Source organism: Pygocentrus nattereri, chromosome 20 (assembly GCF_015220715.1).
Source record: "Pygocentrus nattereri isolate fPygNat1 chromosome 20, fPygNat1.pri, whole genome shotgun sequence".
NCBI classification, from domain to species: Eukaryota; Metazoa; Chordata; class Actinopteri; order Characiformes; family Serrasalmidae; genus Pygocentrus; species Pygocentrus nattereri.
Window position 1 is genome coordinate 11,750,422 of NC_051230.1, and position 27,017 is coordinate 11,777,438.

A 27,017-nucleotide genomic window follows, 5' to 3' on the forward strand; every position below is an offset into this window, starting at 1 on the left:
TGACAGTTTTTGCTGTTAAAAAGAAACAGGAGCTAGAAATGTGCAAGTACTGATGTTTTATAATTATTTTTATATTGAGTTCTACGGTAGTTGGAAAATACCCAAAACCGCAAGGTTTTCTTTGCAATTTTCTCATTTTATGTTGGTCATGTTATTCAGTAATATGTGTGTAAGACTGCTGCAGATTTTATTTAAACAATATTCAAGTTTTCTCCTTGCTTCCTGTTCTGATCGCTCTTGTAGTACATAACTTGTATGTAACTGTAACCTTGCTGTGGTTGCAACGACTGACTAAAGGAAACACAAGACAATAAAACTGGCCAGTCCAGACTCTATGACCAACATCTATGGTTATTTTTTTTTGCGTTATGAAGCTTGTTCCAAATAACTGACTCTTTTCCTGTCTAGTTGAACCCTATATATCTTTTTGTATTGTGTTGTCTGTTGGGTGGCATACCCTGGTGGGTGGGTGTTGTTGGATGAGGGAGCGAGGGCACAGCGGCAGGCGTGTCAGGGAATAATGTGAGTGGATTGGCCCTCTTGTAAGCAGCATGGAAAGAGGAATGTTTTTTCTATTTGTTTCCTCCTGTCAGGTGCTCCTGGGGGTCGACAGCCCAGTCTCAGCCCAGCGTGTGGTGGCGGAGCCCTTTGCTGTTCTCCTGGGCGTTTGGGTCCCGACACGAGCAGTCTTCTCGAGTGTCACAAGTCATGGGGAATGGGATCACCTGGAAAAGACCCAGCATCATAGTTATGCCATGCGTGCGAAATAGCTTTCCATTTCTGCGGTGTTAGTGGCGGAGGGTGTGTAAAATTCAAATAGATTACAGTTCTTTAGGGATAAAATTCAATGCATCATGAAATCTCAAATGTCACAACAATTCAATTTAACTGACTTGTCCTTGCTTCACCCACAAATATGTACTTTCTTAGCATCTGTTGTGAGGTTGGACAAGCTACAGAATGCTGACATCTGACATCCTATTCAACCTATTAACAAACTGTAACAAATAGCTCCAGCTTTGCCAAAACATGTTAACCAGTGAGACACTGAAATGAAAATTCTTGACTGAACCAAAGTTAAGAACACACTGGGCCAAAAACATAAAAGTTGACAATAAATTAAAACAATTTGCATACATTATTAGGGTATGTACAATATGTGTCTAGAAAGTCCAGCAACACAAAATAGCTGGTAATGCAAAGCAATAAATTCCTTTATTTTTAGAAATACTTTGCAGGTGAAAAACTGAAGGCGGTGTCATCATGCTTGCAGGGACATTCTGCTTCTGCTGTTTTGCTGTATTCTGCAGAGGGTTGTCTGTGTTTCAAGGGGTATCAAACCTGTAATGCTAAAGTTCTTGGGAGTCTCATGATTCTTGATAAGAACAGTGATTACAGATTACTTGTCTAATATCCCTCTGTGACATGCGCCTGGCTCTCGTGGCCATCATTGTTGGGGCCGGGGGGGCGGTGGGGGCATGCCACACCCTCATAGCTCCAGATGGCCGACATTTTGACTGTTTATCTGCTGCCACTTCAACTGTTTGAAGTGTGCTATGTACAGTTAGCCACTATTTTTCATTTTTATTCAACAGCTTGAGAATTGCATTTGAAAAACATTTTATTGATTATATTATTGGCATTGATTATAATCAATTCCAACACTCCAAAATATATGCAGTCCAACTGCCATGCATTTTATAGTCCTTAGATGGACTGACAATACCAGAAACCAGTAAACAGATTGTATGAATACAATTCAGTACAAAATTCCTAAAAGTCCTTTCTGCTGTTAACCTTGCCAAACAAAACTGACCTATTCACCTCAAGCTTACCACAAAGCACCCAAACTACTGTGTCCACCTTACATTTAGTGCAAACAGTACAATAAAACATTTTTTCCTGGTGCTTCCTATACTTTCATAGGTCTGCATTCACCCAATTGTTCTACAGCGAACATCGCAGGGTAGCAGCAGGACAGGACCCATGTGTAGGTGAAAAAAGGAAAGAGGGAGCGTGCGTATGGGCACAGAGGAACAAGGGCTTTCTTGTGTTAGAGAGCTGGTGGAGGGCGGAATGGCCTTTCATTGCCCTGTGAAATACACAGAAACACACAGGGCTTCCCTCTCGGTGTCCCCATACACCATGGGGGATTTTCCCAACTATAAATCTGTTCCATTCATGATACCCACAAGCTCCATCTCACAACATTCCCCCACAGCCATAGTCCTCATTACAGGCCGCCAACACTTCTCCAGTGTGAGTGTGTGTGAATGGTTTTGTTGCCATCAAGCATCTTTAGAACATTTTGGAAAAAAAACCTCCAGTGACTAGAAGCCATTACACAGTCACTCTGAGCTGTGTATCTAATTTGAAGCCATAATTATTACAATCTAGTCTAACAGCAGAAATAGATCTCACAATACACAATAATGAAAAAACTGATAATAATTTACTGAAGAGCAGTGTTCATAAGCCTACATGACACCTACAAAAGCCTGTCAAAAACAAACATTTATAAGCACTAGGCACCAACACTGACAATGACATAGATTTAGTAGCTTGTAAGATGACATACCATTCCATGTCAGCATGGTTAAACAAATGTGAGTTTCATGTTACCATCAGTAACATCAACAAGCTATGTCACATCAGAGTTATTTGCCTGACACAATCCATGTGGCATAGGTGTCAGCATAATATCAAAGTTGACAAAAGTAGCATTTGTTTATGTGGAATTGATGGCCTTGATGTCTTGGAGCCTCATGAACACTGCCCCACAGTAGTGTTACCAAACAACTTGGCAGACAATCCTTTTATGTAGTTCAAGAATAAAAATGAGAGCAAAATAAGATTCAAGTGCCTCTAATCCCATGTCTTGCATTCAGTGTCCCTGAATGAATAGTAGTGCTGTAGACCATTCTCTAAGACCATTAGAGAAAAGCCTGACACATCGAGACCAGACCAAGACTTTATAGTACTCTACTTAAGTCAAGAACATGAACAGGAGTGGCAAGATAGAGACTACAACGAGACCACTATCGCTCTTTCCAAAAACAAAAAGATTCCTTGGACTGATGTCATAGACAATCCACAATTAGTTCCTTATAATGAAGGATCTCTTTTGTACCAGTTCAATGTTTTTTTTAAAGTCAAGAACCACTTTGGAACTTTTAATTTTAAGAATGTATATTCTGTGTATTATAGTATCTTTTCACATCATAGTAAAAGGCGCTTTGCCAAATAAAGGGCTCTTCCAAACAGATGCCTCAAAAAAGAGCTGGATAGAAAAAAGGATAAGATGATTTTAGCCATTTCAAGCATGGTTTGACCTGCAGCATTGTTTGTTTGAGAGGAAATGACTTTGAAAGCTGAAGTCAGGTAATGCAAACGCAGGCAGTCTCACTTCTCTCCCTGTCGGTCCCCGGGACCCCAACATCTGGATAGTATAAATATCATGTGTTTCACAAGAGTGAGACAAGCTCAAACACAAGCCTTAACAGTGCTGGCAGAGAGATTTGGGCATGCACTAACCAGAGTGGAACAAAAAAAAAGAAAAACTAAAAAAAAAAACCCTAAAAGCCTCCCTGACATCGCTTCTTTACACTTACAAATCTAACAGACACTGGATGTTCTGACAACAACTGACCTTATCCGTATTGACGTCACTCGACCAATCGGAAGCCAGCGATATGTGCTTTCTGTCAACAGTCGCCATGGGAATATTGTGAGCCAACAGTGAGTTTTCATCTTTTAGCCATAACATTGGTGAAATAATTAACAATGCTATGGAGAAATACTTGATATCACAATGGCCTTTATTTTACCTCTGATCTCAACTCAGAGGCCTAGTTGCTAAGGTGAATCTGAAAACACACAGATGCTGTACAATTAATTATAATTATATATAATTAATTATATTATATATTATGTTTTGACATTTGATTGATACAGTACAGGAACTGTGATACTACAACATACAGCATGCAATCTTTGTATCAGGTTGTCATTGAAATAGGACATTTAAAAAAAAAAAAATAGCTTACACTTATGTTGAATATTTTAAGTTAAAGCATTGCTGGATTGCTCCTTAACACTCTGTGGCTAAATTTGAACATGCTTTCCTGGCAAATATATCATGATTTAATACTGTTAGGATTAAAGTGAGGGTTATGATTAAATTCCTGGTGAAGTAAGTTTGAGATTGGCTTTGGGATTACCTTCCATAACTTTACACAAATGCTTGCTAGCAAAATTAGACTAGCCTCTTCACTCCCCAACCACCCACCCCAACAAAACACGTCATCCTGGAAGCAAAGTCATGTCCTCCATCATGATCTCACATCCAAAATGGCAGACCACATCATTGGACATTGTGAACTCATCATGACCAGGCCATTCTCAAGCCCCACACAACCATTAGGATGTTTTGTGCCACTGCTGCTTTTCTGTCTACAGCTCACCACTCAGACCAGGTTTTCCTAATTGCTCAGTGGGCCCAGTGAGAGCAGTTATGCCCTACTGACGGCGCGTTTGGGAGGAAAAGACCTTGGCTGACACCAAGCTTGGCAAACAGTGATGTGATGTATGCTCTGACATTGTGGAACACTGGACTGAATCGTTTGCAGTCCTTCCAAAACAACAATGCCACTGGCAAATGATTAAGATTGGATTTTGGGTGAGTGTTTGACAATCATGAGTCATTCCAACACAACAATCGATTCTCCAAGACTGCTGAAATTGTTACAAACCACTAAACAGGACAAGAAATTATGGAAATAGTTACATCACTTCCAAGTTTTATGAGGTCAACTGAAGATGTCAGCTCTCTTTTTTGAAATATGAAGAAAATGTTCTTTTTCACAGAAATGCTTTTTATCACATTATTAATCTTGTTATTGAGATGTATTGCTTTATTATGTCTGTCACGGTTGGCTCCTCCCAGTCCTGTCCATGTGCTCGTGTTTTGGTCTTGTAACTCCGCCCCTGATTGTTATCACCTGTCCCTCATTGTTCCGTGTATTTAAGCCCTGTGTTTGCCCCTTCCGTTTGCCAGTCTTTGTACCTTTTGTATTGTATCTTTGTATCGTTGTATCGTTGTACCGTTGTACCGTTGTACCTGGTCTTTGTTTGTGTTGGTTCTGGTTGTTTTCGTCATGTCTTACCCTCGATCTGTCCGTGTCGGCTCATTGACCCTGGACTGTTCTGACTACGACCCTGGATTTGCCCGTAATAAATCTCGCTTATCTCCGCGTATGCGTCCGCCTCCTCGCTCCCCCTTACAATGTCATAGTTTTTTCATTCTATACATTTCTTATTCTTTTACATGTAAATAAAAAAAAATACTTTTTTCCCCCTCATATACTGTTTTATTTACATCGACTTGTTACTGAAAAATACATGGTAAGTATCATGCAAAAGAAATATGCATTGTGCAAAAGTCAGAGACAAGCATTTGTTTAGTTCATTTCTAGTCAAACTGACCATTAAGCACAAATTTGTTTATCTGTTATCTGTTAAATTATCTGGTAAGTATAGGTTTTCCCATTATACTTAACAGATAATTTAACAGATAATATAGAAGCATTTATAACAGACTTGCTTTCAGTTTTTCTAAGAAATCTTGTTCCACACCTCCAAATTTCTGTCCCACACATTCAGTAATTTTGAAGTCTCAGGTGGCCAGTCCATTGTTCTGAGAACAGCAGCAGCTTCTTTGTTTGATTGGTTGATTCTCAGTTATGGCTATTTGATAGCTAGACATTTTCCCCACAGCACTTATTTTGAAACAGTTGAGGTGAATTTTTATTAAATATCGTATTATTATTATTATTATTATTATTTACAGAAATAACAACTGTTCCTATCCAGGAGGTGGATTTAATTTATTTATTTGCTTGACGAAACCCATGGTGTGACAATGCAAATCCAGTAAGTATTTAATTGCTTTCACCATAAAACTTTGGCGGTGTCTACAGGCAAATGCTGTTGCTAGATGTTTCACAACATGTTGTGTATTCCACTGGGAACAACTCATAACACAAGCCAAAAAAGGCTTTTCTTTTTCTGTTTTGTTTTGACTTTACACGATGGTTCAGCAGCCCTGTCTACTTCCAGAGAAGAGGTGCTGTAATTCTGACGAGGTTAGGTCACTTTTCGTCTCTTACAAGAAAATATCACTTTCTTTGGCAGCCGGAAAACCTTTCCATGTAAAAAAAGGGGTGGGAGGGAGGGATGAAGTGAAAGGACAGTGAGTACATGAGGGAAAAAAACACTGCCTCAGCTGTGCAGGCTTGTCCTCAGCATATGATATTAAATGCAAGACGTTTCTCATTGTCTTTAATTGTGATCAACACTCATAGAGAAATACTGTACAGAAATGCTGAATTTGACCATTTAAAAGGTTTAAAGTAATTAATCATACTCTTATTATTGCACTTGTTTTCCTATAATTTTGGAGATAATTGCTTCATAGCCAATTTAATTTTATTTGAGTTAATCAGCAGAAAATCTCTTTATTAAACTAATGCTCTTACAAGTTGGCTAATGTATCTAATGTAAGTCAGCGTTCAGGGCAAACTAATGGGTTAACTTGGGTAGTTAGTAAAACCAGAGAAACCTTGAGTACTGTACCTTTCTACAAGGCAAATATTAACCTTAAGCAACTCAACATAATTACTCAAATAGTTTTGAAATAAATAGTTTTTAACGTCTAACCTAAAGGGGATTTCTCGGTTTGACAAGTCACAAATTTGTGTTGTCTATACTACAATGTCCAGCATGCGCCATGTAAATATATCATAAATTTAGGTTCTTTGGCCTGGACCGTGCTCCAAGGCACCTTTCGCATCTGCCACTTTGGTTAAGACCAAACCAAAAAGTCAGAAAGTCCAGAACAAATAAGGTAGGTATTTACTTAAATAAAAAAATTCCACCATTGATCACAAGTTTGAAACTGTGATGGTACAACTAAACTAAGCACAAGCGCATATCTCACCTTTTTAGTTTTAACAGTAGAATGACAGCAGTCTCCACCATCGTAGTTACAGAATGCTCGGTTGTTGACGCCATCGCAGTAGTTATCACCCATGAAAGGCTGCAGAAGACAGAGCAACAACAAATGTATTATACAAGACTGTAACAAGCATTTGTGTACCCCACCCGACATTATAATCGGAATAAGACACAATACATTACAATGATTTTTCTAAGGATCATGAATATGTGGCATTATGCCAAAACATCAAGCATACCAGAATAAAACTGTCCTCTGTAACTCCAGAGAGAGGGAGAGAAGGGAGAGAGGCATTCACACATATACATCCACACCATGCAAAAATAGACACACAGACCAGAGTCTGTTGCAATTATGTCGCCCTGGAAAAATTGAGTTAGTATTCCTGAGCCTGTGGATGGAGGCCTCTTTTAATGGGGAAACTGAAGCCCTATTAAACTTATATGTGTCTCCCTCGAGAGTTACTACACATTTCCATCTTGACAGGCTCCAAAGGTTGCCCGGCACACCTGTGACCTTTTTCCAGTTTGAAATCATCTCCCCAGCCTGACCCAACTGCTTTCAGAGGGCTGCTAATTAATTACCCAGCGGCTGAAAGTGGGTCAGGATGTGGCCGGTTCAAAAGTCTGCCGTTTTGGCACAAAAAAATGGTAACCGGTCAGCTGCCGTCAGTGCCACATTACTGTGCTGTCTTATTAAAGATGATTTGTTGGAGGGTTTCTTAAATTATGGTTTTCTGTGCATTTTTATTCTTAAGAATGCAGTGTTACTGTATTCTAAGTATGACCAATGTTCTTTGCCAAGCACTTGTACTCTAAAAGGAGTCATATCACCTCTCACCATGTTTAGACATGCTTCAGTGTAAAGGTGGTAGGCCTGTCATGATCAAGAAATTTCAGCCGTTGAATAATTTTCATATTAATAATTGTGATTAACAATTTAATCATATTTTTTGTTCATTGTATGCAACAATTCAAGCACACTGGAAAAGGGAGCACTGGCTTTACATGATTCAAATTTGTAGTACGTTGGTTCCACATAAATTATATGTTACATCATCACAATATTTTCTTTCAGTTTACTCATTGATGCATGAATTGCTGATATTATAGTCTGCAATTTAAGCTTTTTTTCTACTGTATGTATTCATATGTGTAATAGTGTCTATTTTGTCATTTTTCTGTAGATGTTCAGTGCTTTTCTGCTACCCTAGCATCCCAGCTTCCCCTGGGATATAGATCCCCTGGGATCTATAAAGGCAGTATATCTGTTTGTCTAAAGTACTTTGCTGAAGTCAGAGACCATTTATTTATTGAATTTCTAGTTAACATGGTCATTAAATACAAGTACTTCCTTTGACTTTCGTCTTCCTTATGCAAGTGGCTTACCTTATATCTAACCTCCCTGGAAATAACTTTTAACTGGAAATTAAATGAAAGGTTGGTGTCTTTCCTTAGTACATAGACAGATCTATCATCTATCTATGTCTGACTCTATCTATCTATTGACAGTTCTTTTGGACTCCACTCCAACTTATCATTTCACCCAACCTTCACTGTTTGGGGAGGAGGAGGCATGACTTTTCCTTTTAAAAGAAAGAACTAGATGGAATTTCCAGGTCCCTCTAAAACAAAAAAAAACCCATATTACCCTTCTAAACAAAACAGAGGTGGTCACGAAAGCACCCATCAGCTTTTAGTCAGTCCTGCTAAAGCTGAGTAGGATTCAGCTGGAACTTTGGTTGCAGCGCACAACAAAAAAAGGAAGACACCAACCACCAACCGCACATTTATTTATGTACTGGACTTCAAAAGAACGTGGGAAGATGGCAGGAACAACTGTTCAAGGTCAGACTCTGGTTTGCAAAAAAAAAAATACAAGCAAATGACGCTATTGGTGCTGGTCAGGTATTGGAGGAGTTTAGACAAACGTGAATGCAATAGGAAAAGAATGTCAGGGTAAGAATAGAATCTCTTACCTCACAGCCTTTAATGCAGTAGAGAGTATCTGGGCTTGGATACCACTTCAGTCCAATTGTGCATACAATTCTCTGCAAAAGAGACGCAAAGACAAAGCCGGGTATAATTTTTGGTTTTTAAGCTGAATCATCCCACACGACAAGTTTATATGAGCTGGCAGTGATGTTGGAAGCGGAATTTGTGGATGCAATTCCAGGCCGAAGACATTCCATGCAATGAAACACAAAGGCATTTGAATTTAAGTGAATTTGAACAAACTTCGGCAAAGCACATGTGTCTCTCGGCAGATTCCTATCCGAGCATGCGAAAGTGCAAACAAATAAAAATCCCTCTGCTTACAGCGCTTTGGTTTTGGTGTTGGAATCAGTGAGGGGAATGCATTAAAGTATTGGGCTTGGAGGATTACAGTCTTAAGAGCTTGGCTAAGTAGGGGAGCCATTAAACATAAGGAGCAGGGCCTGGGCGGCTGTAAAGCGTCTGAATAGAGCGGCCCAGCGGCTCCTGGGTTAGAGCAGGTAGAGAGGATGTTTGGGGAGGCGAAATGACGCGCTCTGGGGGAACTCCAGAAGCCATGAGAAGTGGAAAAGGCTGAATGTAAACATAACATTTCCAAGAAAGCAGGCATTTGCCCTGCTTAGGGTGGTGAGCTTTGGCCTGAGCAATCTATACACACACACACACACACACACACACACACACACACTCTTACACACTTAGCATTCAGTGTCACACAGAGGGTCCAGGCGGCCTGTTTACTCAGGCCTAATTTAAACCGTCTGCTTCTGAACCTGTGCTTGTTTATACAGTTTCTCTAAAGGCCTGGGCAGGACAAGCACTACCTGCCTTCTATTAAATGGACTTCTATAATATCTATATCAGTGGGCTGTTCTTCTTGTACTTTTTTTCCCCTCACCTTTTCCGAGCCACACGATTAGGACATGGATGTTTTTCACCGATGGGTCTGAAGCTCCTGTGTAGGGCTTTAAAGGGGAATTTTTAAGAGGTAAGGTTACCAAGGCTGTGTGTATTTTTTTTAAAAAATGACCCAACCAAAGTAAACTCCATTCAGCTAATCTCCATTGATTTGCTATGCTGATTTTCACCACAACTCCGCCAGCATGTTAGTCTCTAATAGAGGCCACAAAGGGTCAAAGTGAGACAGACAGAGAGAGGGGTAGCATTCACATACTGTCACTCTCAACTCTGTTGCTGCCTGGAGTTACATATGACAGGTTTCTTTCAAACTGAATGAAAAACAGTCAGGCTTCTCAAAACATCCTCTACAATGTTTGGAGGCAAAAAAAGGTTCAAGGCAGACAACCTCTTAACTGCTCACAGGCATGATGTCACCTAAAAATACAGTTTAGTTTGCAAGGAATAAATGAATGACATAGTAAATCAAGCAGATGGATATTCCTCATCTCCTTTTCATGACTTGTGTCTGTTAAGGGCCTCAAGCTGTTTCATTCATTCAGCACTGGTGATATTACATGAAATCCCCTAGTGCTGAACAGTGTATATCCACAGAACAATACTGATTTTTAGTGGTACCGATAGTTAACTGATGTACAGAGAGGGAATACAAGTGTCTAGATACTTTGTTTTCATTTTTTAAAATATGTCAATAAAATTTTCAGACACCACAAATGAACAGCATTACTACTTTGTTGCGAAGCTGTTACTTGCAATTACAGACTTGCACAGTAAGAAGTTTAAATTCTGCTCTAATACCTCTGGGTACAGGAGAGAAGCAGCCCAATATCATGATGCTCCCACCTTCATACTTCACTGTAGGTTTGGTGTTTTTGGGAAGCAACCCTTATTACTCCAAACATGACAAGTTGAACTATTGCCGAACAGTTCTATTTTTATTTCATCTGACCAGAGTACAGTGTTTTAAAAGCGATTTGTTGAAGTGTTTTAAGTTTAAGATCTTTGTGTGGAAACGGATATAATTGCAGTGCACTTCATTGTTTTTTGTTCCCTGTCTGTTTTGTTTCTGCTACTTTCAGGCCAACTCTTTTTCAAATGACTGATGTCCTCTTTCCTAACTTTCTTATCATCAGCCTGAGAATGCATTGAAAATTTTGCATGGTGCACCGACTGAGAATGATTAGTTGTGATTCCATGAACTGTCCACTTGCATACCATCAACCTAACTGTACTGAAAATACTGAAAGGGATAGTTAAGATTTTCCCTTTGGCTGTTTTGGTGGGGACAATTTAAGTTCATTTTGAGCATAACTCAAAAACACTGGCCAATACATGTCTAGTAAACACAGGTTTGAACAGTTGTACACACAAACTTACTTACTCGCAGGAAATTTTAGTAGTGAAGATTCTTAATGTTACACATTAATTTTCAGACTTCGGTGAACTGCTTTGTGTTTCGGAAGTGACATGAAAACTGACAGCATTTTTTGAATAACGTTTTTTTAATAAATAAAAACCTGTGATAAATCGAAGTCTTTTAACTTCACTTAAGAAAAATCTAAAATATCTTTAAAAAGAAAAGTTAAGAATCTTAGGGTTTGACATATATTACCCTTATTTATTTATATTGTTTAGGTTATTACTATATTAACTAGTGCATGATTCTTGCCATTATCTACAATGTGCATTTTGTAAATGTTAAAATTTATTTAGGTCCATCTATGCACAGGAAGTGGATTAAAGTATATTAAATAACAAACATGAAAGTGTATAAGTTGTTTCTCCTCATTTGCTGGGTGCTTCAGACAGTTCAAATTACATCAAAAACTAAATAAATAGTAAGTTTCCTTTCTGGAATTCTGAAAAGACTAATTCTGCAAGACAATCTTTTAGCAGAGTACCAGTTCTCAGGCAGCATGGGTTGACTTTATTAATCCAAACACTTACTACTGGTAAATATTACAGAATTATATTTTATCAGTACTGCCCAGCACTAAAAATCACCCCTTTTCTACAAAGGTAGAGAAGACAGAGGACAGGCTTTTATTTCATACATCTTTCCTTGAGTCTAAACGATGAGTCATTTAATAAGGCCAAAGTCATTTTTTAAAGCGCTAGACTAGTGTCTGTGGTCTGCTCCCATCAGTAGAACACAAAGAAATGACGTGGCTGTCATGATAAAAGCTTCCACAGAGGAGGATAACTAAGAGAGAGAAGCTGAGGGGAGAGCCACATTCACAGTGTTAGAGAAAGGACGTCTACCTACAGCAAGTTCAGGCTCATTCGCTAGGTGAGTGGTTCAGGCTGTCGTTTTGGAAGCACTGGTGGTTCAAGGTTAGGTCAGCACGTCATCACAGTTATTGTCGAGCATTCTGAGGCTGTTGCGGACCACGCCTGTGGCCAGCACAGTGGTCAGACAGTTTTGATGGTAAATTCATTCCCGGGAAAATAACAGCTGTTCATCCGCTACACTCATCATTTCTAAAGGTACTGCAGGTCAAGCTGGAGAGCCATAAGAAAAGAGGAAATAAGAGACATGCGTCACCGCTGTCTGAAAGCTTGTGTTTGTGTCTGAACTGTGTTTTATGACATAATGCACGTTTTCTAAGGTTTGCTTCAAAAGTGCGTACACTGAGTCAAACCTGACATTAAACTGTGGCTAAAAAAACTTATATTGTAGCTTCAGGATTTTATGAGTAATTACTATAATCACTGATTGTGTTTTGTGCTAGGCAGTTGTTTGTTAGGTATCTCTTTCTCTTTTTTTTTTTTTTCAAACCATCACTCTAATGCCCACCTCCCCAGTTCCTTACCTTTGTCAAACACAGAGGAAAGGGCAAAAGGAAAATGTCACAATCATGTGTGTGTGTGTGTGTGTGTGTGTGGTCCAGCCTAACTGTTCCCCTTCAGTCTGGTAAACAACATGATGCATGGGATTTGAAAATACATTCATCATCTCTATTCTTATGCTTTAGATTAATTATATTATTAATCACAAAAAGTTCAAAACAAAAATAGGCTTGTAAAGTGTGCTTATTTAAGGTCAAATTTATTTTGACCACCTCTGGTGCTTGTGTGTCCTTTTTCTAGACTACTAGGAGTGATTTCAGAGTAGTTTCGTCATGGCGCAGTGTTAACTGCGATACAGAGCTAAATATAGTTACAGACATATTTAAGGACTATGCTTTTATTATGACTGGTCTTTGAATATTTAACAAACATAACCATCAGAAGCACTTAGAATAGAGAGAAGGTTTTAGGAACATGATAAATAAAAAGGATGAAAACACTTAGTGATCTTGTTGATGATAGACACAGGACTGCTGGGATCTAAACATACCTCAACCTTGGAGGGGTTTCGCCAGTGGTCTTTCATCAAATCATCGCCCGTCATGTTTCTGGGGAGGAGGACCAAACTACTGCCAGTGTCATTGCAGGCCAGCTCACATTTGGCTCCTGTGGCAGAGCAAACACATGTCTGAGATAAGAGCTCCAGGAAAACAGCAGGACAAAAATTGTAAGTACAGTACATTAACAGAGATGCATCTAAATTTCAGAAACAAGTGTTGTTTAACGTCAAGTGACCTATCCATGCTCACAAATGCACCCTTTTATAGTAACTGTTAGGATACAGTTAGGATGTCATGTTATCTCAGCTGAAAAGCTGCAGCAAGCATTTGAATCAACTTTCTTTGTGTGACTTTTCACTTTTGTCTCTCTAAGTCACTGTAACCAAGTAACATCATTTTATCATGATTTTATTAATTTAGCTTGAGACAACAGCTCACATCTTCTGTAGCATAATGTTTAGAAAATGACTTTTTATTTCAAAATAATGACTTATCAAAGTCATTATCAAAATGTAATAACGCATTATTTCAACATACTATTTTAACATCAATATCTCAATATTTCAAAACTTTCAGTCATTATTTTAAGACAGCAAGCCAATATTTTGAGGAAATTACTAATTATTTCTAGATTTTTTAAATAAATGTTTTGAGACAACAAGTCATTATTTCAAAATACTAAGTCAGTATTTTGACATACCACTTCTAGAAACAGATGCTGCCATTACTTGACAGGAATGGGCTTCCATAGACCTCTGATATGGTATCATTATTGTATTGTGGGTGTTATTCCCATAGTAAGTCCAGGTCTTAGCTGATTTAGCTGTGAGGAAAATTGATGTTGTTTTCAAAAATTACTGCTATTGTATTGTGTGGTAAACAAAAGGATTTGAATTAAATTACAAGGTTGTTAAGAGGCCTTAATACAAATATTGCTATTTGCAAGTTAACATTGCTACATTCTGAATTAACATTAGCAGACCGGCAACCTCAACAAAACAGCCCACTCAAACAAACAAGCTGTCAAACATGGCAGCTAAGTTTCTATGGCAGTAGCTGACAATGGTTTGAATAGATAATGATGTTATATGATAGTGCTCCATTTTAATAGTAGATTTACTTTCATGCAACACCTTTTTCAATGCACAAAATAACTTGATAATTCAGAAATTACAATATTGGGGGAAATATATGTACGATAAAAGTATCTGGATTGGAATCGTGTTGTTGTTTGCCACAGGGCACACTGAGGCGATTCATGAAAACGTCAATAATTTTTTACACAGAAAAATCTTCTTAGACGTTCACTTAACATTGACATGATGCCAACTACAGAACTACTAATGCCTTCACAGGTCAACAGCAATGTCAACATACAGAGCAAGTATGATGATAAAAATGCTGCCATCATCTTCTATCAGTTCTACAGCGGCTTGTGGTGTAAGCTATGATGCCAACTTAGCTAGCAACATTAAAGCAGCTGAAGACTGTGACCTTAATGTTAAAACTTGAAATTAATAAAACACTTTAAATTGACGTTTGGACAAAATTGAGCAGTGTGCTACAATTTCTTAATACATATTATTATTAGTATTATTAAATCAGTTTGGAGCTTTACTAACCAATGTTGTGTAGTCCTTCAGTGCAGCTTGTGAGGATGGCAGGGCCCAGGTTCTGAGGGAGGGAGCACTGGCCTTTTAGTCCTGGACAGAGTTGGAAAGAGCCAGTCCAGTTCCCATCCTTTCTACAGCGGATCACACTGGAGGTGGAGGCAGCCTGGAGGAAAAAACAAGCATTCTTCCTCACCATACTGAGCACTGGAAGCATAGATAACAATCTCGAATTTATCTAGAGGGAATGATGTTTTGACATTGATTTGGTTAATGTTTGTATAATCAGCTGTTATTCAACCAACTGACCAATCCATTGAAGGGAACTGCAGCCAACGTTCCATAAAACCTGTCCAACCTTGCAGCAGTTGCCAAGAATTTAGGTATTTATAGGAGGAACCTGGACAGGCCATTTATTGATTTACAGGTGACTTTAAATGGGGTCCATGATCAATTTATGGGCTAGAGTTCTGAATTCCGACAGGTCATGCTCAGTTTTTCTTCATATGACATGAAATGAGAAATAAAATTTTCCTTTATCAACAGTGGACTAAGTAAACAGCAGGATGAATGACAGTGAGAAAAATCTGCAATGCACAAACAAATGGAAAGCAAGTTGTTTTGGCAGAGCAGCCATGGCAAATGTCAGTGAGTCCATGATGGAGGAATGAGTGATACAGGGAAAAGAGACAGAGCGATGTAAATTGATAGACCTGCTTGCAGCGGCTGTGCACTCTCACCGTGTGGTTGGCCCCGGGGCAGCTCAGCCAGCACTCACTGTTGAACTGAAAGCCATTGGTGCACTGGTAGCTGCCGTGGAAGACTGGCGGTGGTGGCTCACACATCACTGGCACACACACACCTGGCTGCCAGCTTCCATCCTCCGTACACTGCCTTGTAAACGCCCGTCTGATGAGCAATGTCACACACAGATATACACACACACACCAATGTATACTACTGTATAGAATCACTTGTCAATAACAACAGCTTTTGTTATTTTACACAGTACTGTGCAAAACTCAGAGATCACCCTTATTATACTTCTAGTCAAAATGGTTCAGCATCAACAAAAAAATAGTAAACATATATTTAAAAGAAAATCATACAAAACCTTACACAAAAAATATATCAAAATTCATTATGTCTTTATTACAGCTTCCATTTTCATGAGAGACTACCTTTCAGATTTTATTAGAAATCTGCTTCTTGTGACCCAAGTAATCCCATTAACAAATTCAGACTCATCAGTTCATCAGTCCTGTCCAGTTTCAATGTTCTAGTGCAAGTCTTCTTTTTTGTCTGTTTCCTTTTCTAAGTAAGATTTCCTTTCAGACTCACATTGTTGAGTTGTCTTCTCACACTGGAAGGATGGACAGAAACACTTGTGGAATTTTTCATATCTGAAGTGAGAGTGGAGCTTGATTTTCTCCTCTCTCTCAAAAATGATATCTGATGGTGAAGATTAAGTTTTGGGTGTCTACCAGGTCTTGCACAGTGTGTGGAACACAACTTATTTTCCTTTGACCTTCCCTTTCTTTATTGTAATATCTTTTATCTGATCTCTGTAATATCTCCTGAAGAATGAATATAATGTACTCTATGGGCAATTTAACCACAAATTAAGCTAATAAACATTGATTACATTAATAAGAATCAACCATGCGGTTTGAGTTAGAGTCAGAATTAGAATAACAGGCTACTCAGGTTTCAGAGGAGCCAGAAGTGACTCACCTCTTAGGTTTGTCTGCACTAGGGATGTGGTAGCCAGGCTTGCACTTGTACTTGCAGAAGGAGCCCACCTTGAGGCCGGTGGCATTGCAGCGTTTGGTCTGTAGAATGGCGTTGGGGACTGGCGGAGGTGCGGGACAGCGTAGTTCACAAAGAGCTTCAGGAAAAGACCACATCCCATCCTCCATACATGTAAGTACATTGTTAGTGCCTATTGGAGACCAGAGGAGTTAAAACGGAGAGAGCTAAGGAACATACAGTGAGCTTCAGAGAAATAACGCTGCTGTTTCAGACACGTCTCTGTACTAGAGTTTGTATCAGTGACCAATAGCCACATGGAACACAATACTTGTGATTTGTTATGTTCACAGTGCACATTTACAACATGTCTATTATGCAGAACTGACTCAGTTGAGTGGTATCATCCAACTGATAAATAATCAATTATTCACAAATGATTCACTGTCATTCATGTAATGATTCAGAAAGCCTTTCAGAAACACTTTCAGGCTTTTTCACACCCTGAAAAACATTTTATATGCCATTTCGTAACAGATGTGTTAACACTGCAGAGAAGTTGGGTTGTAGACCTTCATTATGAGCTTTCATCTCCTGTAAAGCAGGATGGAAATCTGTTTTTAGGATTGTGTTAAAGTTATACAATTTTGTTGCAATTGATTACAATATAGTCTACACACTATAGACATAAATAACAACATAAAATTACATTCTGCACTTTCACATTTAATTTCAATTTGAATGTGCTGAAGAGCAGCACCAAAACAATAAAAAATGTAATCACTATCCAAACACTTACACTTCTTGGACTATAAGCCCCTTAAACAAAACTTACTATTCTCACTCTCATAAGTATTTACTTTTAGGGATGTTGCAATTATAAATGATATCAATTATTTGATATTTGATTACTCAATTACACTTGATTGCTTAATTACATTTGGTTACCTGATTAATGAAAGACAAGAACTGAAACTGCATAATAATGATGTACATTTTACATTTTCATACTAGTCTCTTACTGCCTGATAGATGCAACATGCAATATATTGGAAAAAAACAGCACATAAAATATAAAATGTGCTATAACTTTTGCATAGCCAACAATTATTGTTCTATTTTTCCCCAGTATATTAAATTCAGCAAATAAAGAATAACCAAGAATTACAATGCGCAGAGCTTCTCTTTGAAAAAGAAAAGAAAAAAAATATCACTTGACCAGGGCACTCAAGCTCTTGCATACAATTATAAATTACAAAGTAGTTTTATGGTAGATACTGAATAAAAGCAAGTAGTTACTAGATAATAAGACTTAAGATTAATAACTCAAAAAATAGAGTTTAAGAGGTCAAATTAAAATTCAAATCCAAATTCAAGTATTTCCAAATTTAAGGATGTCACATTTTGTAGTTAAAGCAAAAATGTCATTTACAGAGGCATCCTCTCAAACTGAGTGGCCTATTGCCATGGATCTGCTATTCAGTACCCACCTATGAGCTGTGCTGGCTGCCGGCACTGGAAAGTGCACCTCTTGCCATAGGTTGTGCCCTCAGAGAACTGGAAAACAGCTGGGTGCACGTGGTACTTGTCAGGCCGGCCACAGTCCACAGGCTCGCAGGACACCTGCTTGTTCCACTTCCCATCTGCACAGGTCAGGGTTGCCGTGGAGTCCGACTGTGCAGGGGAATGACCAAAGATAAAAATAGCATTTCTTTTCATATCTCTCTATGAATGGGATAAGAAAACTCCAGGTTCCGTGGGAGTTCTAAGATCCAATATTGCACAAAAAAGTATAAGGATAATATCCAAAATGGGAAAAAATGTCCTTTCCCTCAATAAAAAGTTATTGTGTCTGTGAAGGATCTATCTGTGAGAGGGGAGCAGAGGGGGGCCAGCGGTCATTGCGACGTCAGCTGCTGGTAATAAATGCTGCAGGTACAGCATATAAAGCTGTCAGGAGCAAAGGCAAAAGGAGTCAGGGGTCATTTCAGCTGATTTAATAAGTCATTTCAGGAGTATGGAACGGCTGTAAAGACATCAGTAGAGCCCCTTTAGAGCTGCTGGAGAAGCCCAGATCAGCCAAGCTCTTCCTTACTCTCTTTATTTCTCTCCAAACACCACCATTGTCTTCTTTTCCCCTTTAAAACCACAGAGGCTAGCACACAACACAAGCCATCCAACAAACGTCAGTTTTCTGGTCACCAACTGCAACGTTGCAGCCAAACATAGTCAAACATAGCCAAGCTGCGAAGAACAGTCTGCTTTGCCTGGAACTCATTTGGACTGTGAAGTCTTCCTGCAAGGGCTGGAGGATCCTAGTGTGTTGTAGTTTTTATAGAGTCATTACTTGACAATTTAACCCCTTAAATGGCACAAAGTCTTATTACACACTTCCACTACCTAAGAATAGCTCAGCCAGTTTGCACTGAAGTCCTAGTAGATACCGGATAATAAGCCTTAGCATATAATACATCTGGGATTTTAGGGGGTTAACACCAAAACATTTGATTGCACGGGATCTTTGCTAAGATTTCTTTTTTTTACTATCCTCTTAAACTCTAAGTGACTTACATATTTTCCAGTCAAAGTGGCCATTCAGTATAAGCTATTCTAAAGAGATTAGATATAACCCACTTGCATAGGAAAGGTGAAAGTCAAAGGAAAATATGTGAAAAAAACACAGCAAGTTCCAAAACTGGAGTTAAAAACTATTAAAAGACAAGGAGAAACTGAGTCTCCTAACGAACTGTGAAAAACCCAGCAGACCACCAAAACTGCACCCACAAGATAAAACAGTAGAAGAGAAAAACAAGCTTCACTCTAGCTTTAGATCTGAAGAAATCCACAGGTGTTTCTGTCCATCCTTTTACTGTGTGAAAACTCAACACTGGGGGTCTGAAAAGATATGTAGCTATCATGGAGCCTTTACTGAGAAAAGGAAACTGAAACTCAACCAAAGGAATTTCTGGTTTTCTCAGAACAATAGACTGACTACCCGAGAGTCCAGACCTCAATACCATCTTCTAAGACTGAACTTTGGAGGTGTAGAAAGGTATCTCTGAAGATTTCTTTGAAATACTAAAACAACAAGTTTCCCAAAAAGAATAAAGTCTGCAATGAAGGCAAGAGAAATTAAAAACTAAATCAGTTTCGTTGTTGAGGTTTCTGTGTAATTTTCTGTTAAATATATGTCTGGCTGTTCTGAAGTGGTCAAGTAGCCTATGCTTGATACATTTTTGTATATATCATTTTGTATGTATTTTGTGCTGACAATCAGATCAAAGGAAGGCAGCTGTAATAGAGAAGAGATTAATCCTTCATCTAACAATTTATTGCTAAAATCACCAGGTTTGCTAGTGAATAACAGCTGTCTGTGTTTCAAGAAAAAAAAAAAACACAATTTTGACCCCCAAAATAAAAAATGCACTATGCAGCGTGTCTTCAAATAATTCAGTAAACCCCTAAATGGTTACTTCAAATAACAGCTCTATAATACTTAGCAAAGATATAAAAAAGTCAACTAATAGAGAATTACTGTTCAGTAGCCACTCAGTTACTGTAAAAGAAACACATAAAGCAAACTGTCAATGAGTCTTTAAATAGTTATTCAAGGAGATGCATAAAAACTGGCAATAAATTTAGTTCATGATAGCAAATTTGAGACTTCAAGCCAACAAAACTATTGTGAACTTCCTGGGTTTTAAAATGTGGGTTTTATTGGTCTGTCCTATTGTTTTGTGTGGTATCAAGCATTAGGCAAAAAGTCTAGTTTAACGTGAACCATCCTTGGAGGCTTGGCCGGCGGCCGTGTGTGTGCTCAGGGGCCAGCCTGTTTCAATGAAACACAGAATAAAACACACTCTTCTCCACAGATCTCTTAATTTGTTTATGACAAGCGCCAAAAGGCCGGCCATAAAAAAGATGTCAGAGATGTTTGTTGAACCAGTTTCTGTGAAGCCAAACAGTTTTTGCTGGCGAGATGGAGATTATTGTGGCAAATGTTCTTTTACTCAGATCCACAAAACTAAACACCGGAGGGAACTGCTTTTTTTTGTTGTTTTCTGTGTTTTTGACCATGAGCTCTCCCTCTCTCTCTCGTTTTTTCTTTGCAATGGCAGATTTAAGGCAGTCTGGAATGCAGCACGGCTGTGGAATCCAACGCTTATCTAATGTTCTGTACCCTCGCAGGAAATATACCAGCACCTCAAACTGAACAAAACAGCAGGAAACAGTTGAAATGCAATCCAGACGGTTACAAAACTTGCCCTCTTTCTCTGCCTCTTCCTCCTCTCGGCCAAGGCCTCTTATTGAAAACAGCTCGCCAGCGGGTGAGCGCAAATGCTCTGTGTTTTTTTAAATATTTCAGATATTTGAAATAACAAACAAACCTGAAGCAGTATTATGCCTTATCATCATAATGTTGGTCCAATAACATGGTAATAACAACAACAATTCAACGATCCAATTTAATGATCACTTGGCAGAAAGATCCTATCCATTTCTCTCTCTCTCTTTGGTTTAGCTGTCTGCTGAATAATACCGTGGCGCTACATGTTAGACAGAAAGCATCATAGTTAATAAAGTGGCTAAGGGGGGACAGACATTCTATTGACGAACTGGCGTAGAATTTCTGGGCTGATGCTAATAACCGATGATTATCCCATAGAAGTTATCGTTTGATAGTTATAACAAAAGTATGAGGTAACTTGATTATAATTATTTGAAACTTTTGGATTATTAAGCCCAGAACTTCAGAAATTAAAAGTGTCAAAAGTGTGGATTCTTAACTTTCAATCAATACACATTTATGCACATAACTAGAACGAGAGGTTCATTAGGATTTAAATTGATGAAGATATTTTTATGCAGAGAGAATAAACATCATAAACAACATTACTTTTGCCACCTTTGTGTCATTTCTTGCCATTAAAACACATTGAAATTTTTAAAACATTTAAAACAATATTTGGATTTGTATTAATAAAGTCTTAAAGAACTGCAACTCTTTGTAAAGAGATTGCTTTACAAAATGCCCTGGCTTGCGTTGATTGGATTGTTTGGTTGTTTTCTTCTCTCAAAATTACACTGGAAGGAACATTACACAGTATGGTAAACAGAAATTGTTAACCAGACAGAAACCACATTTCCAGAAAGGAAGCATATTATTGGTTTAGTTAACATTGTATCCTTCCTAGTATATTTTTAAATGTAGAATTATCCTTTTGTCAGGATAATTGATAAAAGAGGATAAATGAGCAACACTCATTCTACATCATAGAAAAGTGATGCAATGATAAAGGCATTGAATGTGGGCTGGAACATCAGGATTTAATACTGAACATTGCATGTTTTTCTTAACAAATTTTTGGTTGCTCTTCACCTATAGTTGGAAAAAGGATAGATTATTATTTTGAAATCCCCTTTAAGTGCTATTTAATTGTAACTGTAATTACATTTAAATAGCACAGCAAAACAAGAGTAATACTTCTGTTGTGTTAATTCTGTTGTGTTAAAACTCTTGTTGCTTATTCAAACATAAATAATCAATAACCTTTTCGATTTTACTATATTAAGTTCAGTATTTATATTTACCATTTGCTGCCTACTTTTGCTAATCAAAACTTTGTAAAATTAAATCAGGTTTGCGGCTGATGGAATTTGACAAATTGATGCAAAATGCATCAAGAATCTGTATTCTTCTAACCAAGCTATTAACAGAAACTCAAGGGAAGACACATAAGGCAAACGGAAATTTAATCGTGTCAGAATTCTAAATTTGTGGCCAGAATAATAGAAACATGTTTCGTGTTTAGATACTGTACTTATCACTTATGTGCTGCTTTAAAAAATGAAATATTTATTTATGCCACTGTTGTGACTGTAGTGGTCCTCTCTGCTGAGCTGGTCAATAGGTACTGCAGTGACAGCCTGTGTAATGCCAGCTTTTTTGACACACTCTTTTATTTAAGAACTTGTTTCACAGAGGGCTATTAGCAACAGTATCTATGTGGCCAGGTGGACAAACTCAGCAGCAGGAACCACAACGGTCACTGCCTCGCCACTTTTCCTACTGGCATGCATACTTTTAACAAACTACGACAAAATTTGATTTGTCTAACTAGTACTATCTCAGACAAACAAGATTTGTTAAAAGAGGAAAGAGACATCAAAACAATCTTCTAGGCTAGTGGCCACTCAGGCCTTAGGCTCTGCATTTTTAGTGGTTAAAATGTGAAATGTTGTGGCCAGGGGCACCAGGCAATTAGCAATGTCAACCCCTAACTTTTTATAAAATTCTTATTAAAAAATTCTTCCTGTATTTAACTATATTAGTATTTATTGTGTATTTACAAGTAAAACAGATTTATAAACAGTTTTAAACAATTTTAGGCTGCTTGAGACACCTACAAGAGTAGATGAACATAATGTTGGGAGTCCTTGTAATAGCTGAGGTGTTCCTGTCTGGAATTGAAAGTTCAGTTATCTAAATTTTCCCATTTTCCAATGACTGCTGATATATCAGCCCTCCTTTTTATCCTGTTTAGAAGCCAAGTAGCAGTTTAGCCAGCTGCTTTACAAGCCTGCGCTGGCCGCACCACAACAGCCATTAAACAAACGAGCTGAGCTGTAAGAGGTGCAGTGGAGGAGAGCGGGAGCGAAAAGCAAACAAAAACAGTCGTGGTCGAACAGGAGACTTTTACACACACAATAAGGGGGCTGTTTAAATAGCAGACAGCCTTTTTGCAATTCACATACACAAATGCATACATGCACAATGACACACACACACACACACACACAACAGTCTAGAATTAGAACTAGCTACTCAACAGGCTGTCACTGACTGCCTCCACCTACTTTCTTCACACAGAGGAATGGCTTGCGAGTAGCTCGTCAGAATAAGGGAACTGGCATCCCATCTGGGTGGGGGTGGGCTGGGAAGGGGTGTTTGTGTGGAGCGGGGGTGTCTGCGTGCAAGGAGTTTCCTTCTTTTAAAAATTTACAGCTTCTGATTCCTCCTCCTCTGAGAATTTAACTACCACTGACTACTGTGCCTAATTCAATACAGATGCCCCTACTGCCTTCTTTCCTTCTTTTGCACCCCACCCCAAGCCTTTTTCTGTCTCTGCCTGTGTGCACACACACATACATTGAAACGTACATGCATTCAAATACATATATACACAAGCACATGTACGGATGCATGCATATATGCACAAACATATGCACGGGCACATACACATACAAGCATGCACACGTACAGACATGCATGGGCACACATATACAGGCATGCGCATGCACATGCATGTATATGCACGCATGCATGGGCACAGGCATATATCCACATGCACACACATGTACAGAGATGGACATGTGCATATATGTATATATATATATATATATATATATATATATATATATATATATATACATATAATATATACAAATATACACACTGACATGCATGGACAAGCATACACATCCACATGCACATGCAGGTACAGTATTGCGCAAAAATAAGAGACCACTATTCATTGACTTAATCGAAACAAGTTCAAGTTCATCAAATCACTTTTAAGTGAAACTAAAATAAGAAAAAAAACCCTGAAAGCTTACAAACTTGGTTTATTGAAAAATAGACAAGCTAATGGACTGAAAATATGTGAGTCATCAAGAAACCATTGTGAAGAAAAAAAATTGCAAACCAATCAAAGATGCTGTTGGTGTTTTCAGAACAATGGACTGACCACCCCACAGCCCAGACCTCAACTTCAATGAATGTGTTTAAGATTAATTGGACTGTGAGAAGCAGAAAATATAACCAACTTTTAAATCTGTACCTGCAGACTTCTTTGAAAAAATTAAAACAAGTCTCCAAAAAAAATGAAAGGTGTAATTATATCTTGTTGTTTATGCTTCTGGGTAATTCTCTGTTAAATGTGTTTTCTGTTTTTTTTTCCCTGATGCTTAAATAAAACTAATAAAATAAAATTAATAACTTATATTTAATTGCAGCTTTGACTAAAAATAAACAAACCGTGGTCCCTGATTTTTGAACAGTACTGTGCATGCACAGAGTATACAGTACGTGTGTGCACAAGAATGCATGCACATGCACTAAAGGACATACCCACATGCAAAAACACACACACACGCACACACACACACACACACACACACACACACACACACACACACACACACACACACACACACACACACACACACACACACACACACACACAAACATGTGCACACATATAAAACAAAGAAAAAAAGAAAAGTAAACCTCCAACTCTCTGTTTGCCTTTCTGGCCCACTGCAATGTTGTTGTTTGTCTAATGGTGATTTCAGGACATGCTCTGCTTTCAATAACACCCTGGCAAAAACAAGCAGTGCACAGCCAGGACATGGAGGCCACAGAAGACACTGCACTCGTTGTGATGTGCCACCCCACTGCCAGTGGTACAAGCAGGACAAAAAAAATCATTCAGCCCCAGCCCTTCTCTCCTCACGCAGACAGAGCTATGTCTTGCTAACTGTGTTTTTGTGCTGCCGTTTCTAAGTACAACTCTTTTTTTCTGGAATTTTGGAAGGTCCTGAGCTCCATTATACTAAGAGGTTAATGGTGAAATGGCTAATTTCTCACTGACTGTGCCTTTTAGAAGCAGACGTTAGTGCTCTCTGGAGACAGCGGATAAGCAGTAATTGCTGTGCTGGGATCAGCACTTTCCCTTTCAATGCAAACCCACGGGCACCCTCGTATTGACGTCATCCATCAGACCATCGCATTCCCTCTCTCTTTCTTTCTGTCTCCTTTAGCAGCTCTCTGTATGCAGTTGCTGGCAGAGTTAGGGAGTTTCTTCAGGTGAGTTCAAACACAGGGCATCTGATCTAAAAATGCAGAGCTAAACCATATCAAGCAAACAGGCGCACTTTCACCCACTGACCACGCTTACGCACAAGACATTAGAGGTCATTAAAGTATAACATTGTGCAACTGTTCCTCCACACAGTCAAACCCTGCTGTCACTCTGTCATAAAACAGGCTGTTTTAGTTACTGTCTTTAAGAACAATATATGAAAATGAGCTCTGCTCTGATTGCCCTATGTTGTGCCCCATTCAAAAAGCCATCCAGGCAGAAACACTCCTTATAACATTATAACAAGAGAAACAGTGAATTCAAAACAGTCTAATTTTTCACGTTAGACATTTCATACATTAAAAAAAGAGTAGACTAAAAGTAAATGGTATATGAAAGTTTACTATGTTAAATACTACAGTACCTTTTTATTTACAAAAAAAGTGAGGGACATTTGTTTTTCCATTATATGGGACCTTTTTTTAGAAGTGAATAAAAGTTTCAACCCTCTAAATGATCCTGGCAAAAGTTCTTTAGGTAACCAAAAGTGATTCTTTTATGGCATCACTCCAAAATCTCTAATTGCCATTTAATTTTAAGGGTGTAGTTACTGTGGCAGAAGCTGCAGGCTTTATGTAAACTCTCTCACCTTACATAACCAGACCAGACATCTACCCCCGTAAGGGCCCTTGCAGCCCCCCAGTGCTGGCCCCCAAAGCCCCACTGTTATATAAACCAAGGCCTCCCAAAAAGTGGAGAAAATCTGTCTGCTGCCTTTCTCTCCTCTCTCCAAATGCGTAATAGCTGCTGTACAGAAGCCAAACCTCTGAGCGGACAGCGGTCTCTGGCAGCAACCAGCCCAAACACCTACATACAGTGCAGCTCTCGCTCTTGCAAAACATACTGAACATGTTTTTACACTACTCCTTCTCTATGCTATTTACAGGCTTTTGCTGTATTGCTTGTGTTGTTTTTTTTTGTTTTTGTTTTTTTTTGCCAGAACCAAGACAGCAGGTGCAAAAACCCACAGAAGAAGGCTCTCCTTGAAAATACACAGCCAGAAACAGACTCAGGCAGCTTTTGTGAATGAGCAAGCCTGGATGGCGTGCTAAGGGCTCGTAGTCCTGTTTTGCTAGCACGATCACTAACAGAAATGGCTTTATCAACAGTGGCTGCTGCTGTTGGTCTTTTGTGTGGAGGTGTGGGCTAAATAGTACTCGCTGCAGTGCCATTGATCCACAGCCCTCAGAGAGTCGCAGAGCCAGATGCTCCGGATCTAAAACAAAGACAAATCTTAACCGTCTTCCCTCCAGCTTTCTCTTAACCTGCCTAGCTCCCTTTACGGCATATAAAGTATGACATATCTCTTTGTTTGTTTCATTATTTTTCACTCCTAGCATATTAAAACATGCTGAGAAATTCTGTTGAAAGTGCAGATTCTAGACTTATTTTTCTCTTATCTACTATTCTGTAAAATATTCAATGTTGAAACTGAGAAAAAGTAAGTAAGCTGGTTG

General features: G+C 38.6%; 1 protein-coding gene across 2 annotated transcripts in view; it reads right to left on the reverse strand.

Moving 5' to 3' along the window:
- Positions 1-333: 333 nt before the first annotated feature.
- Positions 334-27,017, reverse strand: part of pappab (pregnancy-associated plasma protein A, pappalysin 1b) — a 97,893-nt gene continuing 71,209 nt past the window's right edge. Inside the window, exons 15-22 of one of the 2 annotated variants that reach the window (XM_017690995.2) lie at positions 18,127-18,310; positions 16,622-16,829; positions 15,628-15,796; positions 14,900-15,053; positions 13,268-13,383; positions 8,994-9,065; positions 6,998-7,096; positions 334-725 (exon numbers count right to left, since the gene is read on the reverse strand). In XM_017690995.2, the coding sequence (XP_017546484.2) occupies positions 621-725; positions 6,998-7,096; positions 8,994-9,065; positions 13,268-13,383; positions 14,900-15,053; positions 15,628-15,796; positions 16,622-16,829; positions 18,127-18,310 (1,107 nt within the window). In that variant the 3' untranslated portion in view covers positions 334-620. Of the gene's footprint in view, positions 726-6,997; positions 7,097-8,993; positions 9,066-13,267; positions 13,384-14,899; positions 15,054-15,600; positions 15,797-16,621; positions 16,830-18,126; positions 18,311-27,017 lie in introns of both variants that reach the window. The other variant, XM_037531469.1, reaches the window with a different exon arrangement.